General features: G+C 40.0%; 2 protein-coding genes across 2 annotated transcripts; one reads left to right on the top strand and one right to left on the bottom strand.

The window, feature by feature from the left end:
• Nucleotides 1–1,213: 1,213 nt before the first annotated feature.
• DNTTIP2 (deoxynucleotidyltransferase terminal interacting protein 2) lies at nucleotides 1,214–7,595 on the bottom strand. The gene is made up of 7 exons (XM_053450155.1): nucleotides 7,497–7,595; nucleotides 5,059–6,650; nucleotides 3,636–3,774; nucleotides 3,194–3,289; nucleotides 2,295–2,459; nucleotides 2,061–2,170; nucleotides 1,214–1,566 (listed from the first exon to the last, which is right to left on the bottom strand). Exons 1-7 carry the CDS (start codon nucleotides 7,566–7,568, stop codon nucleotides 1,473–1,475), a joined length of 2,268 nt encoding a protein of 755 aa, XP_053306130.1. The 5' UTR covers nucleotides 7,569–7,595; the 3' UTR covers nucleotides 1,214–1,472.
• Nucleotides 7,596–8,201: 606 nt separating this feature from the next.
• Nucleotides 8,202–15,645, top strand: TFAM (transcription factor A, mitochondrial). The gene is made up of 7 exons (XM_053450163.1): nucleotides 8,202–8,353; nucleotides 11,293–11,450; nucleotides 11,802–11,872; nucleotides 12,064–12,213; nucleotides 12,622–12,717; nucleotides 14,717–14,773; nucleotides 14,951–15,645. Exons 1-7 carry the CDS (start codon nucleotides 8,277–8,279, stop codon nucleotides 15,197–15,199), a joined length of 858 nt encoding a protein of 285 aa, XP_053306138.1. The 5' UTR covers nucleotides 8,202–8,276; the 3' UTR covers nucleotides 15,200–15,645.
• Nucleotides 15,646–25,985: the final 10,340 nt, after the last annotated feature.

Raw genomic sequence — 25,985 nt, 5'->3', positions numbered from 1 at the left:
AGGTTTTTTCCAGAGCAAATGCTTTGAAAAATACCCCTCGTCTTATAATCGAGGTCGTCTTCTAATCAGACCTCATTCTGCTGGGGCTGTGCTGCTTACCAGGCTTTGGTCGCGAGCATTGTCTCTGCTATTAGCAGCAGGAGAACAGGAAGCTAGCAGCGTCCTCGCATAACTCTACCTCCTTCCTCTGGGGGAGGGGCCAGAGAAGTTGCTCGCACAGCCGGGCCCCTGCAGAAGTCTGCGAGTGGGAGATCTGCTGTTCAGGTAAGGGGGTGGGGGGAGGGTTTTTGTGATTAATGTGTGAAGTATGTGTGATTAATGGAATGAATGAGTATTTAAATGTTTCTGAATGAGTGTGTGATAGCATGGATGTGTAAGGGGGGTGGTGGTGGTAGCATGGCATAGGGAGGCTGTAATCACACTACTATCATCCCCAGGTTCCAGCATGTACTGGCTGCCTTGGCTTGATAGGAGTGTGATTGCTGTTAGCAATATATCTCCAGAAACGCATTTTAACCCCCTATATGCCACTCAGCCCCATGATATGCCTTTTAACCCCCTATATGCCACTCTGGCATATAGGGGGTTAAAAGGCATATTATGGGGCAGAGGGGCGCATAGAGGGTTAAAAGGCATATCATGGGGCACAGTGGCATATAGGGGGTTAAAATGCATTTCTGGAGGTATATATAAATAGGGGGGTATAAGGCATTTCTGGGGGCAGATGTGCATAACGGGGGGGGCAGGTTGGCAAATAAAAATAAATAAAATAAATTTTTCTCAATCATAGCTTTTATTAAATATTAAAATTAGTTTACATGAATTAATATTTACCAGTAAAACCTTTTTCCTATAGGGTAGTCTTATATTCAGGCTTTGTTTTTTTCCTAAATTAATATTTTGATTTTGGGGTGTCATCTTATAATCGAGCAAATACGGTACATCCAGAAGTTATTGTACTTTACCAATTGTTTCTTATATGCAGACCTAGCTCTTATTCAGCATTTTACACTTCCTTAGTTGTAGTTTTTTTTTATTATTCCTATTTAATATGCATTTTTCACATGGAACTCAGATAGTTGATAAAGACAATAGTCCCAGACAACGCTATAAGAGAACTGTGTTCATAGCAAATGCAAAGGTCATCTGGATTAGTGTTTTTTTTTTATTATTATTATTACGATGATCGAATAGACTATCATTTAAAACATGGTTTGAATATGGACTAGGTAGTTTTAATCTTATGCCTTTTTATATTGATCAACCTAGAACTTAAAGCAGAACTTATTCCTTAAAGCTGAAATGAAGTAGAGATAAATGCAGTCTTACAAAACGAGAAAAAATAGATGCAGGCATGTAAGAATTGTTCTGATAATTAGATTTTGATTCACAGTCGTACAAAGCTTTGTTTTCCTGGTTATTTATTTAGTTGAAAAGCAGAGTTAGCGCTTTCATAAAATCAGCAAACGTGATCAATTTCTGAATTTCTTCTTTTTGCGTTTCTTTTTCCCTTCCGCCTGAGCTGTCTTTTCTGCGATGATCTCTTGGTATTTCTTTTTGTTGTACCTGAAATAGTAAGTGAAAAGTTTACTCATCTGTTCACTAAGAGTATTACCTCTATCACCTAACTCTACAACCCCAGTAAGTCTCTGCTGCAGGAATTGTTTGGCCAGCCCTGCAAAATTAGCAAATGTCTTAATTCACCCATTAAATTATGCATTACACAGGGTCTGCTGAACTCTGTGCTTGAGAGAGCTGCTAGTGTTTGCCCTTCATAATGTAAGGCAGTTGAAAGAAAACTTTCAGGAATAAACTCCTTGTCTCTTGAGCAAAAGCACAATTAATTGATTCAACGTTTTGTTAAAATTTGATGTATTTTCAAAACAGATGTTTTAACTTGAGAAAAGATGAAATGGCCAAACATGTTTTGGTAATTAAATTATACTGTGAGGGTAATGACTAGGTCGGCTGGATTTCTAGTTTTCTAGTTGTGCAAGTATGATGTAGCCACAGAAGACTACTTGGTCACAAATTAGAAGGCATAGTCCCAGGAGCATTACCTTCTAAACTCTGCATCTGCAAGAAGCTCTTCAACAATTGTTCTCTTCCTTTCCTTCTTTGGGATTCGAGAATGATAGAAGTCTATGGGGTTATCGACAACTGTTCCAACCTAGAAAATAAATTCCACTCTGAAAAGCTGTTTTTCCACGTATACATCCCCATAGCCTTATACTATACATGTTTGTAATTTTAGTTCCAGAAGGATGTGCTCAGGGTTCAGAATAAGTTTATACCTGAAAATATTTAGGAAAGCCATCTCGGTCATTCTTCTTGTAGAAGCGTTTTGGGTCCATCGCAGACCTCATTTTTAAGGCCTTGAGGTCATTCTTCAGTTCATCAGTTAGTTCTGGAGCTTTCATGTCAAACCAGCCCTGTCCAGTGGTCTTTTCTCGATCTTGCTACGAACAAAATGAAAATAGGACATCACTAACTGCAATAATTACACAAAAACTAAGAATACTGCTTGGTGTATTAAGGAAATCATTATATGCATTGCTATTATTGAGGATACATGCCTTCAAACATTATTACAGCCACATCCAATTAGCCAGCAAATGTATTCAGAATGCACTGCAATATATGCTTGGGCACACTTGACTTCCTATTCATTTAACCCCTTAAGGACTCATCTTTCTTTATGTACCCTTCTTGACCAAAGCTGTTGTAATATTTATGTGGCGCTTGTGTTTAGCTGTAATTTTCTTCTCTCTCATTTAGTGTGCCCACACAAATTACTGTTCCTTGCAGGACAAGGGCTTTCTTTTGATACCATTTTGATCATTTTCTGATTTTTTTTTTTTAAATGCCTTTTACTCATGTACAAAATCTAATTTGTCCTGAGTTTAGAAAGTTATAGGGCAATGAGTGCAAGTAGCGGATTGCTATTTGAAAACCTTTTTTCTTTCTTTCAAATCTGGTCATTCTGACCTCATGTCCTCTGACCCCATCAAACCATATATTTTTTTGAAAACTACAAGCACCAATACACCCAATCTGTCAGCAGAAAGCCAGAAATACTAAAGAGGAGAAAAAAAATGCTAGATGCTGGGTATACTGGTATCCCATTTATAGATGTACTGGTACATCAACAGAGATGGTAACCAGGTAGCTATCATCCAGGATAAACACTTACCCTACGTAGTTCTTTCAACTTTCTCGAATGCATTCGATTGGATGGGACACAATCCTTTTTCTCAAAGTCGGGAGTTATGACGCTGTTCTTCAAGAGCTGAAAAGAAAACGTGAATTTAATTCTGGCTTAAAATAAAAAATAAAAAAATCACTTAACGAAAGGAAATTAATCGGGGAAACTTTTTTATAATGCTTAAAGAGTATGGGGACTGCAGAAGTCTACTTAAAACTTTTTGTATTTGAGCTAACCACGTCAAGTAGGTTCAGCATTAAACACTACAGGGCATGATGTTTCTAATGCTGACTTTGGTCATAACAATTTTAAAATCAGGGGAGTAGGTAGAACATCTTAAAGGAAGCAAAAACAAACACACATGTTCACCTCCAGACAAATGAATTGTTAGTTGTAATGCAATTAAACAAATTTAATAAAAAGTAGTTACCTCGTCATTCTTTTTATGTCCCTGCTTCATTTTTTGAAGCACACTCGGTCCAGGGTTTGGCTTTGAGGCATCAAAATTTATATATAAGCCCCCTAAGTCCTTCATTTTCAGCCCTGTGTCTATACTGGTTGATAATGAACTGAAGAATAAGAAAACAATAATATTAAATACTTAATATTTTAGAACGAATCCACAAAACTACTAAAAGCAAAGTATACATATGACACTATTGCGCAACAGGAGTTTTGTGACTTCTGCTGGAAGTAGAGCTGCACATACATTCGTGTGAAAAAAAAAGTACACCCTCTTTGAAATCTGTAGTTTTACATATCAGGATATAATAATTATATGTTCCTTAGAAGGTCTATAAATAAGGTAATTACAACCTCAGATGAACAACACATGACATTTATTATACAGTGTCAGGATTTATTCAAACGAAAAGCCAAAATGGAGAAGCTATGTGTGAAAAACTAAGTACGCCCTTCCATAGTAATTATGCGATGTAGCAGACAGGTGCTGTCAATCAAATGCCCTTGACCACATCTATAAAAATGAAAGTTTTAGCAGTTTGCTGGTCTGGAGCATTAAGGTGCGTGTTAACAGTGCGGAGGAGGAAAGACATCAGAAACGACCTTTGAGAAGCAATCGTTGCTGCCCGTCATTTTGGCTTTACTTCTGTTGAATAAACAATGACACTGCATGTCATGTGTTGTCCATCTGAGGTTGTTTTTACCCATTTCTTTAGACCTGCTAAGGAACAGATGATTATTATGTCCCAATATGTAAAACCATAGAATCCAGAGGGTGTACTTTGTTTTTCTCATGGCTGTATGTGAAAATGTACATAATGACAAAAGGAGTAAACAGTTTTTCTTATGTTTTGTATATTAGTTACACTGCTGGCTATAGCTTAGTGTGTGTAGAACACTAATGTAAAACAGTTTTGTCAGATCAGAATTTTTAGTTTTGTTATAACTGCCTGCAAACACTAATTACACTAGCGTATGTGTTATTGGGAACCACACCTATGCTTTAACACTTAAGACATTTTTCCGACTTTCCAAATCTATGCTTGCCTGTTCTGATAACTGCTAACTAACTGCTATATCATGCAAACCTGAAGTTTTTGCTGGACTTTTCAGACAGTGCAAATTATTCCGTTTAAAATAATTCATAGGTGCACTGATACCTGGGATGTATACCCATTTATGTTGGTTGCTGCTCCATCCAGTTGGGACAGCAAGGCATTCAACTCTCCACAATGAAAGTGTGTCTTATCTGCTACACAGCTATCAGTATAGTTCAATTAAAACAGCGCAGCTACAGAAACAAAACGCATCTGCTACTACTCTTAACTTCAAGTACAGGTTTAAAAAGGCAATACTGAGTATTCTGCTTCCAATATTGTTTTAACACTTACAATCCCGTTTTGGGTTTGTTCAATAGTGCATCATCGTCATCATCTGCGTCTTCATCAATAAAATCATCGTCACTAGATTTACATGGCTCACCATCTTCTTCCTTTTTATCTTCTACTTCTGCATCATCTTCTTTAGAATCCAAGTAATACCTTTCACTAGAGTCTATCCCGGGTTTTGTGTCAATAACAAAGAGGCCATCTCCCAATAATTCTTCTGAAAGCTGATGGGACTCCATTGACTCTTTTCCATTATCACCAAATGCCTTGTTGCATTCCACCTCCTCCTCCTCAAACTCTTCATCACTTTCTTCTGTTTGGTCACTGTCATCGCTATCAAGTAATAAGCTTATCTTTGCATGAGGTACCTCATTACATTTATCTTCACCCAGGTCATTCTCTGTTTCTTTAGGAATTTCCCTGCTATTGTCAGTGGACAAAATAAGAGCAGTCTCCTTCCTGGTGTCACTTGACTCTGAAGAATGAAGTTCAACATCTATCACCATATTTTCAGAGTTGCCACTTTGATCTATGGCATCCTCAGATTTCAAACTAATTTTTGTTGATGGCGATTCAACAAAACTTTCAGATAGATTTCTGCAGGTGGACTTTTCCCTGTCCTCTTCATCAGATGTCTTGTTAGGCATTTCTATTGTATGTTCTTCAACTGGTGGTTCAGTTACAGGCATCAATGTGACATTATTTTGACCAATCCTAACGCTCCTGCGTGGAGAGGACAGTGTTGTCTCTGACAAACGATTCTCTGAACACATAAGTTCTGAGACTCTTGCACCACATACCATCTCATGCTTTATTGGTGTTTCTAGTTTTTGAGCAGCTTCACTTTTGGCTTCATTGGAAGGCTCGTTAACTTGTAGCGATTTATATTTATTTCTCATACTTAACCGTCTGGCAATAGGTCGCGCTGAAATACCAGAACTGCAAGATTCAGCATCGGATATTTCATCGGCTAAGGACTCAACAACAGGAGGAGATGGGCATTTTGGAATACGGATACCACTCTTATTTCTACTTCTCCTAACACTACGGATCCCTGACACAGAAGAACAGTTAGACTCTGCCTCAGAAACCTCAGTATCTTCCTTAATATTGATGACAGACTCAGGTGCTAAAACAGATCTGCTACTTCTAGTTATCAAGCTTAAAATTGTTGCAGACTGTCTTTTTTTAACTCTAGAAGAAGCTGAAGAACAATTTGATTCTGCTTCAGATATATCCCCATCCTCCTTGGACTCTGGGATTGGCTCAGACACCAAAAGCGATCTGTGACTTCTTAGTTTCCTTGCAGAATCAGTCAAACTGGATCCAGCTTGTCTACTCCGACTTGTTCTTGTGGAATGACTCGATGTGGTAGAATCTGCTTCAGAAACATCGCCATCTGACTGCCCACTTTTGCGTCTTCTTCTGGTGACTACCTGTGCACCAAGCTTCAGTGACTCGGATGGGTTAGCAGTAACGTTTATGGTGGATTCTACATCTACATCGTTACCACCAGCATCTTCCGACTGAGATTCTCTCTTCACCCTGCTTCGTGTTTTCACTTGAGATGCTGGAGTTGTGATATCCATGGCAGGCTGCCAAAGATAAAAACAATAACAAATAACCTTAAATATTATTGTTAAACAAAGAGTATTTGACAAATGAACCTATGGTTTGTCTCATTGTTGCAAAATAGGTTTTTTAAAAAAATAATATTCATAAAGAATTCATATCTTACATATTTATTTTTTTTAATATACCATGCCTCTTCAAAACCAGTATTTTTATTAAAATCAAGTATAAAAGGAAAGACAAGAATTACAGCTGTGTCCAAAGAAGGTATCCTGAAAAAAGCTGTAAAATGACATAAAGAACTTATATTTCATAATGTTATTTATATAAAAACAGTTAAAAAAAAGAAGATCAATTCAATGCGAGGCCAAAGGTATAGCAGGAGATCATTTTCCCCATAACACTACAATACGACTACTTCTATAGATTAATTATTAAACATGATATATTGCGGCCATAGGCACCCTCCCCGTATATAATATGCATGGCTGCTTCAGCTCCGTGACTTCACGTTATGAATATCCTAATGGAGAAAGCGCTTGGCTGGCCCTGCATAATGTATAGTTCATCCAGCCAGAGTTCTTTAAAATCTTCTTATACATTTAAGATTATACAGGGCCCGATCAGCCGTCCTATCAGGAGTAACCTGCCGAGGTTGGCCCTTCCTCATGAATAGTGAAGCGATGGAGTTAAACACACAACTCCATTTTCATCTCTCCCTTTAGTGAATAAACCCGGTATATAATGCGGGAAAGCCAAGCCGACATTAGCCTTCTCAGTGCACACGCTTCACCGCATGTAAAACACACTGGTTAGTAGATAACCCCGATACGCTACGGTGCAAGAAATCTAAAGTAATCCCAACATACCTGTCCGCGGGGCTCCTCTCCTTCCCTCTCCTCTGAGGGGTCTACCCTCGTGCCCCTCCTGGTAGCTACCATACTCGTAGGAATCTACACTTACCCACTGCGCATGCGCAGCACATCAACCGGAACCACATGGAACTCTCACAAGGCGTCTTTCCTATGGGCACAGCGTTGAAATCCATCCGACTACAAACTGATGCCGAGTATATGGGTTCCGCAATCTAATAACGCTACTCATATTTTTTATTATTTTTTACATCGCTATGATATCCCTTAGCGCTGGTGACTACATGTAATATGACATGTCGCAAATTTAACGAACTAAGAATGATGTTATAGTATATGCCCTTGGCTGTAGATGTTTGTTGGACGCTGAACCTTCTTGTGCGATGTATAATTATCCAACTTCCGAGGTCTTGGTAGAATGAGTAAAACACCAATCAATCACCTTCTTGACAAGGAAGAGATTTATAAATAGTCTCGCTGACCTCGTATAGCATTTACGTCGCACAGCAAACAATTACCACCGACTATACGTGACACATTAAACGCGCGTAAACCGGGAATCGATATAATACAGATACCCGCTGCATAAGTGATTTAATTCCTCATCAATGTGTCTGTTAATAATTATTGATACCATTTATACATATGGTCATTGGTTTCACCGTACATTTTACAAGCGAGCGCAAAAGGGAAGTGACGCAAAGTGACAGCATTCCCAGCATGTCCCGGGACCGGAAGTAGTGGATTGAGCGGGGTGATCGCATTGCTCGTCCAGTTATGGCATCTCTGATATCTCGTGGATTGGGGGTCATTGTCAGATCGGCGGTCGGGCTCCCCTTCGCATCGACTACAAGGTGGCGGGCAAATCCAGTGATGTTACCAACCCTCTTATATTGTGCAACGCATTTACCTGTCCGACTCCCGTTAAACTGGAGTCTGTCTTTAACCCCTTTCCTGCCCTTTCACGGCAAGAAGTGGCCACACATAAAACCTCCGTTATCCTGTTTCCTTTCTGCCTGAATGAGATAAACTCCTATTTAGCGTATTTTATACGCGATAACCCGTATTTTAGCCCTCAGGCTATTTGCAGTATTAATGACATGCAGCAGGTGCACCTGTCAGCTCGCGGCAATGAAATACTCATTTTGCTAAGAATGTTACTTTCATGGTTTAGATTAGCTTTATCATATACCATTGTACAGCACTGTAGTATATGATGGCGCTATATAAATCAATAACTAATATACAGGTAAAAGGCACCAAAATGTCTTATCCCAAATACCCTTGTATTGACGTGCTTTGATTATCATTTCAGCTTATGTTAGTGAAGTTTGGGGTGTCATTAACATTAGGGTGCGAATATATATATATATATCTTTCTATATTGTTCCCTTGATTATCACCAAAGGGCTAATTACCTATGTATTAAATACGGTATTTGTTACTCAGCAAAAATTGTGATTTTATGGCAGATAATACTTGCCTTAACTGTTGCCACCCATCTCTTTAACACAATGAATTAGGGCTGCAACTAACGATTATTTTAATAATCGATTAGTTGGCCGATTATTTTTTCGATTAATCGATTAATCGGATAAAAAAAAACAATATGCAAATTTTTCGTTTATTTAAAAGAATTTAATGAACTGGATGTTAAAAAACAACTTAAAATTTACATTAACATTCTTATTTTGTTATGATGTAATAAAAAACAATATTTTCAAAGTACAAGAACCCAAACACAATATTTATGAAACAAAATAACCCCAAACATTCTGAAAAGAGGTGGACTATTACTGTTCAAGAAACTTTGCCCCAGCACTTTGCACTTTGCACCCAGCACTTTGCACCCAGCACTTTGCACCCAGCACTTTGCACCCAGCCCTGGCACTTTGCACCCAGCACTTTGCCCCAGCCCTGGCACTTTGCATCCAGCACTTTGCACCCAGCATTCAGCACTTTGCACCAGCACTTTGCACTTTGCACCCAGCCCTGGCACTTTGCACCCAGCACTTTGCACCCAGCCCTGGCACTTTGCACCCAGCACTGGCACTTTGCACCCAGCACTTTGCACTGTGCCCCTGCACCCAGTCTCTAACTCTGCCCTGCACCCAGCCCTGCCCCCACATTCTGCCCTGCCCCCACACTCACACTCTGCCCTGCACCCACTCTGCCCTGCATCCCCACCCCCACTCTGCCCTGCACCCAGTCTCCCACTCTGCTCTGCACCCACACTCACACCCTGCATCCCCACCCCCACTCTGCCCTGCACCCAGTCTCCTGCCCTGCACCCCCCACCCCCACTCTGCCCTGCACCCCCACCCCCACTCTGCCCTGCACCCCCACCCCCACTCTGCCCTGCACCCACACTCACGAACCGCTCTGTGCGAATGGAGCCACTCGCACAGAGCGAACCGCTCTGTGCGAATGGAGCCACTCGCACAGAGCGAACCGCTCTGTGCGAATGGAGCCACTCGCACAGAGCGAACCGCTCTGTGCGAATGGAGCCACTCGCACAGAGCGAACCGCTCTGTGCGAATGGAGCCACTCGCACAGAGCGAACCGCTCTGTGCGAATGGAGCCACTCGCACAGAGCGAACCGCTCTGTGCGAATGGAGCCACTCGCACAGAGCGAACCGCTCTGTGCGAGTGGAGCCACTCGCACAGAGCGAACCGCTCTGTGCGAGTGGAGCCACTCGCACAGAGCGAACCGCTCTGTGCGAGTGGCTCCATTCGCACAGAGCGATTCGCTCTGTGCGAGTGGCTCTGTGCGATCCGTGCACATAGACATGAAGAATACTTACCTCCGGAACGCGTCACATCCGTCACGTAGCTAAAAGAAGGCGGAGACTGCAGAGCGTGTAGCAGAAGCGGGGAACGCTCGCGGAGGTAAGTAAAAGGAGCCGAGTGCTCCAACAACGAATTGATCACTCGATTAATCGATAACGGAAATCGTTATCGATGATTTCCGTTATCGATTATTATCGATTTTATCGATTCGTTGTTTCAGCTCTACAATGAATGCCCTCATGGCCACCTACAGACGTAGAGTTCAGCCATGAAGTCCAAAAGGCGGATGACAGTTACTGTACGATGTATTGATGGGTTATTAAAAATAAATGTACAGAAGTTAGGCTGATGTAATTATGTGTTATATCTGACAAACACGTACGTAGAAAGCGGTAAATAGTACGCGCTGTTAGATGGTATACGGTTGCTGTCAGTGACACTCCGTATTCTGCTCTCTAGAAACATTGCTTCTTTGTTTTAAATTTATTGCTTGATTTGTTTGGAAACTGTAGTGATCTACAGTTCTATAACCAGAATTCTAGCAAATCAGTCCACTTCAGAGCAATTGAATATTTTTTTTCCCCAATAATGTTTTCTCCCCCGGGGCATATAACTTCTTCAGGTTTCTTAATTTCCAAAACACCGTTTATCCAAGAAACAACTTATTTGGCATTACTAATTTGTCTATTTTAATGTTTAACAACAAGGGGAACTTTTTGCCCACTCTGTAGTTAGATGCCGAGGACGTTAGAATAAATTATATATATATATATATATATATATATATATATATATATATATATATAATGAGAGAGAGAGGAAAAATATAATAGTATAAGTTGACAATGTCCTACATGATGGTTCTGTACCATTTCACTATAATTTCCACATTGTGCCAATTCTGTAAGCTCAGGGAGAGGGCCTTTCATGAGTATTGTCACCTTCCGTTCTCTTGTTCACTTGCCTGCAAACAGTTACATGAAGATGTTTCTCCCCCCACCAGATGCAGAAGCCTGCTGAGCAGCGTCTCATCTATACAGTGTTCTGGAGTAAGGTGGTTTTCCAAAACCCACATTCCCGATGATCATCCAAAGAGACCACTGACAGCATATTTTCGCTACACTGTCCAACAACAACCGATACTGCGCAAAAAATTCCCAGGTAAGAAGGGGGGGCTGTATAATATGTATTGAATTTCTTAATTTATGCGACTGTCAAGTTGTATGTTATTGTCTTTGAGTTAAATGTTCTACTAGCCACCATAGACTAGCTAGGTTGTGTCCAGAAACAAAGAGCCTAAGCACAGTACATCTCCCCCTGCACTGAAGTTTTTTAAATGGAAATGTGGCTAAAAATTATTTGGAATTGTATTAGTTATCGGATGTTCCCAGGGATCACACACAATTTCTAATTTATGATAACACCAATAACATGTCGTCTTTCCTTATGGTTTTCAGAATATTTGGTAAAGCCACTTTATTAGTTGTTAGATTTCCAGTTTTTGTTTTACAGAGGCCAAGATAGTTGAAATTACAAAAATGATTGCTATAGAATGGAATGGACTTTCTGATTCAGCCAAAGAAGTGAGTAACCTGCTTTCTTTCTTTGGATTATTTTTTACATGCAGTTGATGTGAATGTTCAGTACAGAATGCATTATGAGCTGATCTGTACTGAATATGTATGAGCTTCTTTGCTCCTACCGACTCTTGTTTTAATCTTTTTTTGGCCTAAAGCCCCTGTAGTTGCATGACTGTCTCCTTTCACGTTTTTAGCCATATAAAGCTGCTGCAAAAGCCGAGCAACAGAAATACAGCGAAGAACTGAAGAAATACAAAGAAAATCTGTCTCCAGTAGAATTGGAAGCCCTGAGAGTTGAAAGGATAAATAAACTGAAAAAAAGAAGACACATCCGTAAAAAAAGGGTAGGGATTAGATCTTAATGTAAAAGAAATACAAAAGAAAGGCGTCGTAATCTAATCTAGCAAAAGTAACAGAGGGAGTTTTCTCCTCCCGTATAAGATACATAAAATATCTTTGTTTTGGAATTTGTGCGGTTTTTGTCGTATATAGGTGAGAATATAGAGGCTAGAACATTAGTGGTGGTTAATCTAGGCTTGCCATGAATGTAGCGTTAAACACTGGGTTCAACTAAGTAAATCGAGGCATCAGCGGTTCTTGAGAAGGAAGGGAAAGACGTATCACAAAAAGTTTCCGAAAGGCAGCAACCGAACCAAATATAGTTGCTTTTGCAGGTTATTCAGCGATGTACGAACAGTAAATACATTTCACCCCCCAAGCCTTTTCACATTGTGATTTCTTTTCTTACACAGGAGTTAACTTCATTGGGAAAGCCCAAAAGACCACGCTCTGACTTTAATATCTTCATGTCTGAACACTTTCATGAAAAAAAAGGGATTTCAACAACGGTATGTAAGCAAACGCCTTCAGACATTTTGATGTTTATGTAACGGTGCCAACTTGGTCTATGGGATACATGATTTCGCAATAGTTTAAATTAAAAGGGCACTGAAAAAAGGTGCATGCATAGTAAACGCTTGGGCTCATTCTCTTCTCTCTGTTTTGGAGAATACGTAGAAGGAACCATGTTTGTAGGACGGGGTATCTCGTGTCATCGTCTGTCTGCAGTGGGTACAGCTTGGTAATATGTGCATCAAACCTCTGTTTGTTTTGCACATGTAGATCAAAGTGATGGGTTATTTTCATCCTAAGTTAAAAACAGCATGTTGATTGATGGGCATCCGTAGTTGTTAAAGGTAGAGCTGAAACAACGAATCGATAAAATCGATAATAATCGATAACGGAAATCATCGATAACGATTTCCGTTATCGATTAATCGAGTGATCGATTCGTCGTTGGAGCACTAGGCTCCTTTTACTTACCTCCGCCAGCGTTCCCCGCTTCTGCTCCACGCTCTGCAGTCTCCGCCTTCTTCAAGCTACGTGACGACGGATGTGACGCGCGTCTACTATCAAGTTGGAAGTGGAACAAGTTCGTAGCGGAGGTAAGTACTCTTTGTCTATTGTCTGTGCGAATGTTTATGTGCGAGACTGGGTGTGTGTGTGTGCGTGTGTGTGCGTGTGTGTGTGCGTGCGGCAGAGTGTGTGTGTGGGTGCGCGGCAGAGTGAGTGGGGGGGTGCGCTGCACAGTGAGTGGGGGGGTGCGCTGCACAGTGAGTGGGGGGGTGCGCTGCACAGTGAGTGGGGGGTGCGCTGCACAGTGGGGGGGGTGCGCTGCACAGTGGGGGGGGTGCGCTGCACAGTGGGGGGGGGGTGCGCTGCACAGTGGGGGGGGGTGCGCTGCACAGTGGGGGGTCCGCAGCACAGGGGGTGGGGGGTCCGCGGCACAGGGGGTGGGGGGTCCGCGGCACAGGGGGTGGGGGGGCAGGGGATGCAGGGCAGGATGTGAGTGCAGGGCAGAGTGGGGCCAGGAGACTGGATGCAGGTCAGAGTGGGGGTGGGAGGGCAGGGTGGCAGACTGGGTGCAGAGCAGAGTGGGGGTTGGGATGCAGGGCAGGGTGTGAGACTGGGTGCAGAGTAGAGTGGGGGTGGGGGGGCAGGGCAGGGTGTGAGACTGGGTGCAGAGCAGAGTGGGGATGCAGGGCAGGCTGTGAGACTGGGTGCAGGGCAGGCTGTGAGACTGGGTGCAGGGCAGGGCAGGGTGTGAGACTGGGTGCAGGGCAGAGTGGGGATGCAGGGCAGGCTGTGAGACTGGGTGCAGGGCAGGCTGTGAGACTGGGTGCAGGGCAGAGTGGGGGTGGGGATGCAGGGCAGAGTGAGGGTGGGGGCACAGTGCAAAGGGGTGGGGGCACAATGCAAAATTCTTTTAAATAAACGAAAAATTTGCATATTGTTTTTTTTTATCCGATTAATCGATTAATCGAAAAAATAATCGGCCGATTAATCGATTATTAAAATAATCGTTAGTTGCAGCCCTAGTTAAAGGAGGAGTTCTCCTCGTTACATCACCACATCTTTCATTGAGCTTATCGCTTTGGGAGTTGTAGTCCAACACTATTTGGTAAACAAACAGTAATCGAATAGCTTTTGCTTAAAACAAGTATATTGCAGTTCAAAAAACAAACGTGTGCTACTGAATGCCCACTAATTGATACTGTGGCAATGAATGCAAAATCTAGAGATATTTATAAGGTGATGTTTACTTAAAATCAAGCAAACCTATAACTACTTGATACAATGATACTTACGTCATCGTAATGCCTTCTACTTCTAAAAATAAAATGAATCTTGGGTCTTCTGCCATGTCCACAATAAGCCTGAGAGTGGACGTTGGAACGGTTAATTGTTGATGTACTACAAATAAAGAAAATGTAAAGATGTAGGACGGGAATACATTTTGGAACATACATGACTTTTTTTTTAATGTTTTTTTGTGTTTTTTCTTAGGCAAAGTTAAAAAGTCTACGCGATGACTGGGAAAACCTAAATGACTCCCAAAAGCAGGTATGTGTTTGAAAATGCTTTCCTTTTTAATACGAACTGCAGATTACGAGGATGAACAATTATTTTAACCCATGTCTGATTGAGTGCTGTAGCTTTGCAGCATTAAATGACACATCTTATAAACAATGGCGTGGCCTCTTAGATTGTGTTAATTGAGATGTCGAAAATATTTTGCAGGCATACATTCAGCTAGCCCAAGATGACAAGATTCGCTACGATAATGAGATGAAGTCATGGGAGGAGCACATGATGGAGATAGGACGTGATGACCTTATTCGGTCCGCAAAAAAACAGCGGGCTCCGAGACGAAGAGCGGGGAGGCCACAAACAAAGGCTTCTGTGAAGAAAACCTCTAAAGAAAGACTGAAAAGTTCTGAAATAGAAGGAAAAACAAAGCGCAAAAGCACACTACAGCGTGAAGAGTAATACCCTAAGAAGGCTTTGTAAAACTTTATTATTGCCTCTTACTGTTGGGTGCAAAAGGTCTGGAAGATCACATTCAGTGTAAGTTTGACATGGTTCTGCAAACATTTCATCCTGCGTTTCAACCATGGTTTAAAAGTTGGAATGTATGGAGTTATTCAAATTATGATGGGCAAACATCTGGAAATATCAGTCCAAAGAACTTTAGATGTTCCAGACAAACTTTTTTTTTGTCTTTACATATGAAATTAACTCCCTCCAGTTTGATCACAGTGTCTAACGTTTATATGATCAGACCAAGTTTTTGCATCTTTACATATTACGTTTGTAAGATATCGGAAACCAACATTGTATTGTGTTTTTATATTTAGTAAGGAAAATGACATGCCTTATCAGTTTGAAAGTATAAACGTTTGTGACGAAAGAGGAAATAAAATATTGCAACTTTACAGGAGCCTAATTTCTTAATATAATGAAAAAGTGCAGTTCTGGATGCACGGATCCTTGCCAATTTTTTTTTAGTATAAAAGCCCCAAAGGCAATTCACCTTCACTTGGTTTTGTAATAAATTTAACACACTAAAAAAAAATACAAAAGCACCAAATTGCCATTTAAATGTTCTATCAATGCTTGATAATACTGTCTATAATAACTGATATATAGCAAATAATCTTCTAAAAAATACCCTTTGGTCAGAGCATATTTTATGCTCTGCACTTGCACTCTTCTGGTTGAATATGAGTGAAATAAGTCTTGAAATCTGCAGATCCAGTACTTTCCTTGGTATTGTCTGTGTTCTGAACACGGGTTTTGGGAGTATCAATGATCTTCCTTCCTACATTCAGTTACGAATCTAGAATATAGGCATAGAAATGATGCATTATACTAAATGACACATACATCTAGTAATCTGTAATGAAACCTTTCATTATCAGAGTTATCCAAGGCTTTTCAAGCTGTTTGACCCAAGACACTTGGAAAATTATTTACTAATATATGAATATGTAAAAAGACTCTATACATTTATGTGATTCTTTTAGGTCTGTAAGGCACTGACATTTGAGCTAATACGTGGGTTAGAAGAGGAGATTAGAAATAGAGGTTTCTGCTTCTACAGAGAAACACTTGGGTAGCAGGTGCTGCCCCTAGAAAAAGCCACCCAGAGATATAGATATAGATATATATATATATATATATATATATATATATATATATATATATATATATATATATATATATATATATATATATATATATAGGAAGGCCTATGGGATGGGACAGATTATTTATCAAAAGTGACCAGGTTTCCCCTTTAACTGGGGGCCTCTAGCTGCCTTGTATGATCTATTTGTAATATGCGTCCCGGTCGAACGACTTACCTGGTCACCCTTTTCAAAAGTGCCTTCAAGCTATATGAGCAGAAAAATAATTTGCAGCAATGAACCAGAACTCTTTTAGAATGGATAAGAGAAAAACAGGGTTAGGTACAGATGTGTGTAACACCCACCCTCACCTGTCTGTCTAAGTGGGGATGTTTAGATAATGCTTCTTTTTACGCATTTTCTGTACCAGCAATGTTTATGCAGAAAGATATACTACCAATTCTGACGTTCTTAACAGCATGTAAATTTTGAATATATATGTTTCGCTACAAAAGGATGCAGTACAGCACATTTTTGGTATCCACGTATACAAAAACAGTGCAGTGGTATGCATGTTGATTTATAGTTACAGTTTATTGTAGAAGTCTGTGGGAAATATAATGAAAAACTCCAAGCAAATGCTTATCTTATACTAAAGGGGAAAATGCTGTATCATTCTCAGATTATTTAAATATTTGTTAAAAATCAATATATTAATATTTTATGTTTTCTATAAAAGTTTTCTAAACACAGCATCCTGTTAGTATTAAAGCGCAGAACATGCTAAGAGTAATGATAGCCATTCAAAGATCGAGTCTTCCATTGCTGCATTATACAAATGTTCAAAAAAGATATTAATATTGTGCTGTACAGAAAAAAAAAGTCCATCTTTTGAGGTTCTAAGAAAAGTATAAATAATGTTTACTCTTTATTTTGTCACAATCTAGGTCAGTATGTTGGCTTATACAAAACAGTATGGTAATTCTGCATCCAACTGTAATTAAAGTGTAGTTGGTGAAAATGAACATATTCAGTTCTGGAGGATTTTCTGCAGCATAAACCAGCTTTTTATTCAGCTTTTTATTTGCCCATCCCTGCATTGCGATATAATCAGGCCCCTCTGCATCTCTACCCTGTCAGTATTTAAGAGGCAAGTCTGGTGGCTAGAACAAGGTTTATAGCAGATGCCAGCAGCAAGATTACCCAACCTAATTGGAACAATTGGCAACAGTGATATAGGCAGACCAAAGGAAAAAAATAGATTGATTTAATGCTGAAAATGCTATTTCTTAACAAGCATTTTTATTTATATACAGTGCTGTGAAAAAAGTATTTGCCCCTTCCCGATTTCTTCTATTTTTGCATACTTGTCACACTTAAATCTTTTAGATCATCAAACATATATTGCTATAAAAATACAAAAAAATATCTTTATAAATATTGTAGGCCTGCAGATGGAGCCATTGATTCATAGAATAACTAGTGTTTTTTTAGTTTCCTATTTCTCAAATAACATCAGCTTATCATGACTTATTGACTTATCTGGTTAATGTTTCTAAAAACGGCAAAACATTTTGGTGACTCTCACCCCCGTGGACACATGCGTAATACCCATCATACAGGCTTCCTTTGTATGTTACTAGTTTCAGAATGTTTAAAAGATTTCTAAACAGCATGAACAATAAAACCATTACAGCAAACATGGGATTGGATGACGCAAGAAAAAGTGCTCAAGCAATTAAATACTGCTAAGGCCCCTGGTATACACCCAAGGATACTTAAGGCGCTAATCCTTATTCTGGCCCAATCATTGTTACTGATCTTTATGGATTCTTTCAGCTCAGGCATAGTTCCATTAGATTGGCGCAGGGCAGATGTTGTGCCCATATTTAAAAAGGGATCAAAATCTCAACCGGGCAATTACAGGCCAGTAAGCTTAACATCGGTAGTGGGGAAATTATTTGAAGGGTTGCTAAAGGTATACATTCAAGAACATATCTTGATCCATAATCCAAATAGTAGAAGTCAACATGGATTTGTGAAAGACCAGTCTTGTCAAACCAACCTATTAGCATTCTATGAAGAAGTAAAAATATAGACCTGGGGGTGGCCGTAGATGTGATTTATCTGGACTTTTCTAAGGCATTTGATACGGTTCCACATAAAAGGCTACTCTACAAATTCACAGAAATAGGCTAATTGGCAAATGTCTGTATTGGCTAAAAAGATAGAATGATAGAATGCAGAGGGTTGTTGTGAATGGATGTTTCTCAGCCTGTACGCAGGTATTAAGTGGAGCCCCTCGGGGGTCTGTCCTCGGTCCTCTTCTTTTTAATTTATTTATAAATGATCTCCCAAGCTGCATTGAGAGCCATGTCACAGTTTTTGCTGATGACACAAAATTAGGCCGGGTAATTCACATTAATCTGGATGTTTCTTCTTTGCAGGAAGATTTAGACAGAGTTGGGGACTGGGCGTGCAAGTGGCAGATGAGGTTCAACATAGATAAATGCAAAGTTATTCATTATGGTAAAAATAATAAAAATGCAACCTATTCTTTAAATGGAATATCCTTGGGGGAAACTACCAATGAGAAGGATTTAGGAATAACGGTTGACAACAGTGCGCAATGCCAGCAAGCAGCTGCGAGGGCCAATAAGGTTTTGGCATGCATAAAAAGAGGTATTGATTCACGGGTGGAGGATATTATCTTGCCTCTTTACAGATCATTGGTAAGACCTCACCTTGAATATGCGGTACAATTCTGGGCACCGGTCCTTAAAAAGGACATTATGGAACTAGAAAAAGTGCAAAGGAGGGCTACGAAATTAATAAGGGAATTTGGACATACTAGTTATTAAGAGAGACTAAAAAAGAGGGGATATGATAACATTATATAAATATATGCAGGGCCAATTTGAAAACCCCTCGGAACCAAATGGACCGGAAACAACATTAAATGGACCAAAATAAAAAAATATGCCCGAAAAGTTTTTGGTACATTTGTGCACCATTTGTGGCCAATGACATCCCCTGTGTGAAGCTCATATTGCCAAAATAAGGCTGCAATTTATGGTCTTTTAAGCAATGCATGGGATGGGACAACGGATGCCATTCAAGTCTCCGTGTTTATACAACAATGTTGTACACTATGTTGCGTGTAGCGGCATCACTGTACAGTTACAAGCTCCGTGGCTGGAGAGTGCCAGAGAATCTTAGTGTTTGTGTTAAGCATCCATGCAAGTAAAAATTATGATTCAAAAGCACTTAAAGTATGTATTACTTATTACTTCTGATTAGGTTATGTGTAATCATTTCTATGAGTCAGACAATAGGAAAGACTATGCTTACTATTAGTTATTGATTTATATAGCGCCATCATATTCTGCAGCGCAGTGCAATGAGACACTTGAAATTGCAGTTTTATGCCACCCAGTGAACTAAAATACAGGTATTTACAAGAAAATATCATTATAACTAAGTCAGACTAATCCTCTTGAGGTACTTAAATATGATACACCCAAAGATACAATGTCCACGTTTGTCCAATACAAACATATAACAAGCTGCCAAGTTTTATTTTACAGTACATAAAAATAATAAAAAATACACTGTATTCTCTAGAACATAAGACTTGTTTTCCAAATTCCCAGTGTCTTGTATTCCGAATGCGGCCAAATAGCTGATCAATTATTTATTTGAATTTTTTGTATTTTTGTTTCGTGCATCATGTATTTCATAAAATATGGTACATTTTCTCACAATGATACAGTAACATGAAGCAATATCTTACTATTGTATGCTTTGCTTCACTACGCTTGAAGCCCCATATTTATCGTTGGCTTCTATAAACATTATTTTTTGCTTTTAGGCCTGTGCGCCAGAAATTATTATAAGCGCATATCTAGAAGGCCAAGGCTCCAATTCACAGCGGGAACTCATTTGAACAGCATGCTGTGGGTCTTAACTTCTTAGATCATGTGAACTGGCTTAAAGTGAGATATTTTAATGCGTATCTGTGTCTTTGACAACAAATCATAATTAATATATATTAATTATAATACATATCTAGAATAACAATAGAATCTCTAGCTTTGCATACTGGTTAACCATAAAATATTACAGAAGATATGAAGGGCCCTGCTCACCAAGCATGATTTTTATTAGTCATAGGATAAATATCACCATATACAGGGCAATGCCAATAACGTCTCTTTAGGTACCTCCACAACACTGAAAATAAAGGAGCTTGACTTGCTATATAGCAATACATAATACATAATACATATCACCATCTTACTTGCTGTCAGATGATGGGGGCTCTTGGGTAATAAGGATATTCCAATCAATATTTGGCACAGTTGGGTTCACCCACTAAACCTAAATTCTAACAGTGGATATGGGCTGCCGAGCTGGCGGAATTGTTAGAAAGGTGGAATCCAATACAAGGTAACAGGGAAAGAAGATGGGCCTTGGTACTTTAAGGCCAGTGGCCTGTAAGTGATGTACATACAGCCCCTAGTTTAATATAGCTGCTCACTACACTGTTACACTCAAGCAGCGTGCGCCACACGTATCCAGCCTGGAGTGACACATTATGGCACTGGATCTGCTGCGTCACCTTCGCAATCCGGCACCGGACCGCTGGGCCCTTGCCAAGTTTACCAGATGGCCAGTATGGGCTTGCAATATAACGACTTACCTTTGCAGGATACACAAAATGGCGTAAAAGTGCTTTAACAATGGGAAGTGGACTGTCAGTCCAAGGTTAGGGGCAAGTAGTAGAGCAATCATGAGGCGTCCCTGGCACTTTAAGGCCAGCAGCCGCCTGATGGATATACGTGGCCTCACACTGTTTTTTGCTGCCGCGGGAATGGCAGGTAAGTATGGGGTGATGACGGCCAGCGACCCACCAGGTGTTTGTACTGTGTGCCAGACGGCTAGTCTGGGCCTGAAGCCAACATTCAAGAAGCCAAAATAGTTTTACCAAATAGATTTATTCATTCAAAATGTTCCCATTTTAGAATGTATTATTTTCGCACCATATTTTGTAACATTTAAATATAGCGTTTTTACCACTTAAATCCATAAATGTTTCTTCCATTTCCTAACATTATCAATATTTGTTCAAAATAAGGATATCTTCCTCTGGGTTCTAAAAGCTGTACTTTTAGGAATCAGGGTCATGAGTCAAATGGGTTTTTAATGAATAACAAATACCACTTCATTTTGCTTAATCGGTTACATTCAGAATTGTCCTTTTTTTATTTTTTAGCTTGGAATGTTATTTACTGACTTTATCAAAAGGAATGTTCAGTATGTTTAGATTGCTACCTGCTGTCTTCACACATTTTTTATATTTCTTGTTTAAACTGGTGTTTGTGCAGCCAAGACAAGGCAATGACCTAATGGTAAAAACAGGTGAGCAGAACAGAGAATATAATGTTATATTGTTTCCAATGACTATGAATAAACAATCATACGTTATCTGGCCGTTATCATAGAGATAACGCTACAGGATTGCATGGTAAAGGCAAAAAACACTCATCATCCCAATATTTCATCATTTGCTTAAAAAACAGTACAGAGACACAATTCAAAAGATATATACATTTATGTGGCATATGATTGTAACATAGAAACCAATCAGAGAAGAATGATTAGGCTTATATAATCTACCCACTTTACTCATTCATATAAAGGTTATATATACATTATATGATAGGTTTATTTACTTGTAATTTACAAAATGCTTTTGTGTAAGTAATGGTATAAATTATTTAAAGTGTAGGAAACCAATCATACTTTATTTGTAAACATTTCATCAAACTGTTCTATTAAATGTTTTCATTATTAGTTGCATTAAAAAAAAAAAAGTAAAATATGAATTCTAAATAGGAAGAACCCTCCCCCCCAGTTTTCTCCTGATATGCAAACCTACCTGCCAGCCAGTTGGCCAAAGGGTTATACAAGCACCTATCTCCAGGCAGGGCTGAGCCTGTGGTTAGTGGTGCTTGAAAGCAGTATTTATTATCCCAACAGTAACTAGTGCATACACACAATAATGTGCAAACTCGCTCTAACACTCACCATAACAGCATATACTAAAATCCATACACTCGTTCTAACGCCATAGACTTACATATACGTACACACATTTTTTCACCAGCACCTCCTCCTTTTTCCCCTCTCCTAGGCGCCACTAACCCTAAGCTCACCCCTGAAACTCTAACATCATAACTTATTCCTACTGACACACCATATACTAACATACACATACTCCATATGCTGACACACACACTCATGCTAATACCATACACTAACACACCAGGCCCCAACTGCCAATCAGGAACATTGCACAAATGCCAGGTGGGCAGCTAGCTGACAGGGCTCCATACTGACCCGATCTGCAGCTCCAGTGGTAGATCAGGTGCTGCGGTGTACAGCTACTGGCTGGATATTCCAGATGCCAGAGCTGCATTATCATCCCCCACTCTAGCCCTGTAACACACATGCTACCATACACTAACACACACATACTCTAACATCATAGTCTGACATACAGCAACACACGCTGACGCTAACACCATATGCCCACATACATATGTGAACTCCATACACCAACTCACTCTCTAATGCCATACAGTAACACACACATGCTAACATGCTAACAACACACATACACACTCTCTTACACACGCTAACACAGTGATCTTACACACGCTCACATTGGGATTGCATTTTATAGAGACACAGATGACACCATCACACCCGGAAACTTGCTGGGCATCCCTGCTTTTGTGGGGTTCCAGGTTAGTTAAAATCTCTGGGCACTCTGCCAAGGGAGAAAGTCACACACCAAGACAACGGTGTGGAAAGCAAAACATTTCTATTCAGAATATTTTGCCAGAAATTGCTGGGTCTTAATGCCTTATTGTACTTACGACACTTCTTTTCCATATGTTATAACTGAAAAAATAATTCAGATACTGGCAGGCAAGACATAATAAAGGGTTTTATTAAGTGTGATTCCGGCCTTCTCATGTATTTATTAAAATGACCTTGTGGTTTGTTTTACAATGGAAAACTCCCAGAATAATGATGATGAAATTAGGACTCTGGGATGTTAAATATAACAGAGTACTGAAAATTAAAGGTAAAAAGTTTATAATAAAAATGAATATAATAACTGTAAAATTTTTATGTAACTGAAGCTGTCTATTTGCCAAAGGTGGTGGAGATAGAAATGGCAACTCAACAATTTACATCCTTGTGGATTACGTTATGTATTTTGAATATTTCTTTCAATTTCCAGTTTAATGAAATTGGATTGTTTCACTATATTTCATGTAGAATGTTTTATTTTATGCACTTAACAAAAAGAGTTTGCTTCACTGATCAATGGGGAAATCTGTATTTTACTGCACCTTTAAAAACCAGCCCTTGTCTTCTTGCTTTCAGGTCCTAGTATTTGAATTTGCAGACCTATTTAAGTAAAGGATCCAGACAGGATGGTATCATTTAGAGTATAAAGAGTGAGGATTCAAAGTTTAGAATGGCTAGCGATAATTATTAAACAAATAACTTTTTACAATTATAGAAGCTAAAATGTGTGATTTTGACTAAATGCAAAGTTGTTCATGTTTTTTTTTTACAGGAGTGGACAAATTAGACTTCTGTTTCATTTTCCTCTTACCTGTGCTTGCTTCCAGTGAAGCAGGAATTTTTGTAACAAAATCAATGGACGTTTACCTTGCATGCTTACAAGTTGAGTGACAGCCACCTGTATGCAAGTTAACCACAAACTGATTCAGTGAAAACTCAGTTGAGTCGGCATGGATGGAAAGAGTACTTAGGTACGCTTCCTGTTTAACTAGAAGTAGGCCGTGAGAGAAGTCGTCTTATATAGTCTCATTTTCTAACTCCTATAAAAAGATCCCATGAACAGATGTGTATGCAAAGTCATGCAAAGTGGACACATTTCATTATTACTGTCACGGTCGTTACTGCGTCCTACCTAGTTGTCGTCCTCCTAGGTAGTGTGGTGAGGTTTGTCCCCGGACTGCATGCATAAAGAATGGGGCGCATGTGCGTAATATGACATCTGTTGCTGCCCCACCAATGTTACCTTTATGCCCTATCCTTGCACCTGTATCCTTGCCCTGATAGAACTGTGACCCCGGTTTGACCCCTGGAACTGTTTCTTGGATCGCCTGCTACCTGCCTTGACCCAAGCCTGTCTACCGTTTATGATTGTGACGCTGCTTGTCTAGACCTTTGGACTGCCCTTGGTAGCATGGACTACTCCTGCATTGGAGATCGTGCATACAGAATGTGAGTGCTGACAATTAATTAATTAAATTAATTGCAGAAAGGTTTTGTGCTGCTATTACCATAAGAGGGCATTGAAAATGTACAATAATATTAAAACTGACAATATGCAATTTCACCATCAAATTAACAAATATTAAGACCACACCTGAGAACTTTATGGCTTCCTGAGAGGCGAGGCTTAAGACACATACTTGGGACTTCTGACGCACACAAGCAGGGCCTGTTAGATGGAAGAGGTAATGCACATGAGCATGGATAGCCCCAAACACCTTAAACTGTATGAGGGTTGGCAGGGAATTTGCCAGGGAATGGGCCTGCCTCGATGTCAAGGACCTGCAAGTTTAGCCCCCAACCCAGAGAACCAGAGTAGTAGCCTGTGAACCGGGTATTATTAAGATATACTGGTACAGAAGGAAAAGAGGTCCCTGATCTTTTGATTTATAATGTATTAACTAAAATTATGCATCTTAAAATGGGTTAGGACCAGGGCCAGCCCTACAATGGAGCCGACTGGGGCAATTGCCCCAGGCGGCACTTTAGAAGGGGCGGCACTTTGCCGCCCCAAGCGCTTTTTTTTTTTGGTTTTTTTTGAAGCGGAGGAGAGAGAGAGAGAGGGGCACCGAGTGGTTTTCGCTTACCCGCTCGGCGCCCTTCTCTCCTCTGCCGCGAGTCTCCCTGTTCGGTCTCGGTGCCGGCTTGTAATGCAGAGCGCCGGAAGTGACGTCAATTTCCGGCGCTCAGCATTACAAGCCGGCACCGTAGCAGAGCAGGGAGACTCGCCGCAGGACTGTTTAAAGGTAAGTACCGGCGGGGGGCGGCATTTTAAACTTCGCCCCAGGCGGCGTTAAGTCTTCGGCCGCCCCTGTTTAGGACTGTTGTTTTTCTATTTTTTGTTTAAATATTTCACTTATTGTTACAAACCTTTACCGCTTTACTATCCAAATTACAGTTCTCCGAATTAAAGCATTTTTGGCATCTGTCTCTGCTTATCTTCATGGCAAGACACTACGGCTTTGGAATTGCATACAAGAGCAATTGTATTTTACTGAATCATTTCCAAGTTTCCTGTATATTTTTAACTAGTGAACCCTTGTTATATTGATTTAACATAATACTGTGTGAATAGAAATGCGCTTCTAAAAAGCATGATCTTCAGACATAACAGTGTATGTTAGACTCCAAGATACATCTCTCTTTCTCTCTATATATATCTCTCTTTATCTCAATATACACTATGTGACCAAATTTATGTGGACAGTCGTGGTATGCTTTACAGCACTCCAGCCAATGCTTGGCATTATGCACAGTGATAT

This window comes from Spea bombifrons, chromosome 11 (genome assembly GCF_027358695.1).
Source record: "Spea bombifrons isolate aSpeBom1 chromosome 11, aSpeBom1.2.pri, whole genome shotgun sequence".
Taxonomy (NCBI): domain Eukaryota; kingdom Metazoa; phylum Chordata; class Amphibia; order Anura; family Pelobatidae; genus Spea; species Spea bombifrons.
This window is presented reverse-complemented; position numbering and strand designations above follow the sequence as displayed.

What these genes read in the sequence shown, in the direction of transcription:
- DNTTIP2 (XM_053450155.1), bottom strand. Translation starts at nt 7,568, where the DNA reads ATGGTAGCTACCAGGAGGGGCACGAGGGTAGACCCCTCAGAGGAGAGG. An exon ending in GAGAGGAGCCCCGCGGACAG is followed by an intron (nt 6,651 to 7,496) that starts GTATGTTGGGAT and finishes TATCTTTGGCAG; the next exon opens with CCTGCCATGGATATCACAAC. An exon ending in AACAAACCCAAAACGGGATT is followed by an intron (nt 3,775 to 5,058) that starts GTAAGTGTTAAA and finishes CTTATTCTTCAG; the next exon opens with TTCATTATCAACCAGTATAG.
- TFAM (XM_053450163.1), top strand. Translation starts at nt 8,277, where the DNA reads ATGGCATCTCTGATATCTCGTGGATTGGGGGTCATTGTCAGATCGGCG. An exon ending in ACTGCGCAAAAAATTCCCAG is followed by an intron (nt 11,451 to 11,801) that starts GTAAGAAGGGGG and finishes TTTGTTTTACAG; the next exon opens with AGGCCAAGATAGTTGAAATT. An exon ending in GACACATCCGTAAAAAAAGG is followed by an intron (nt 12,214 to 12,621) that starts GTAGGGATTAGA and finishes TTTCTTACACAG; the next exon opens with GAGTTAACTTCATTGGGAAA.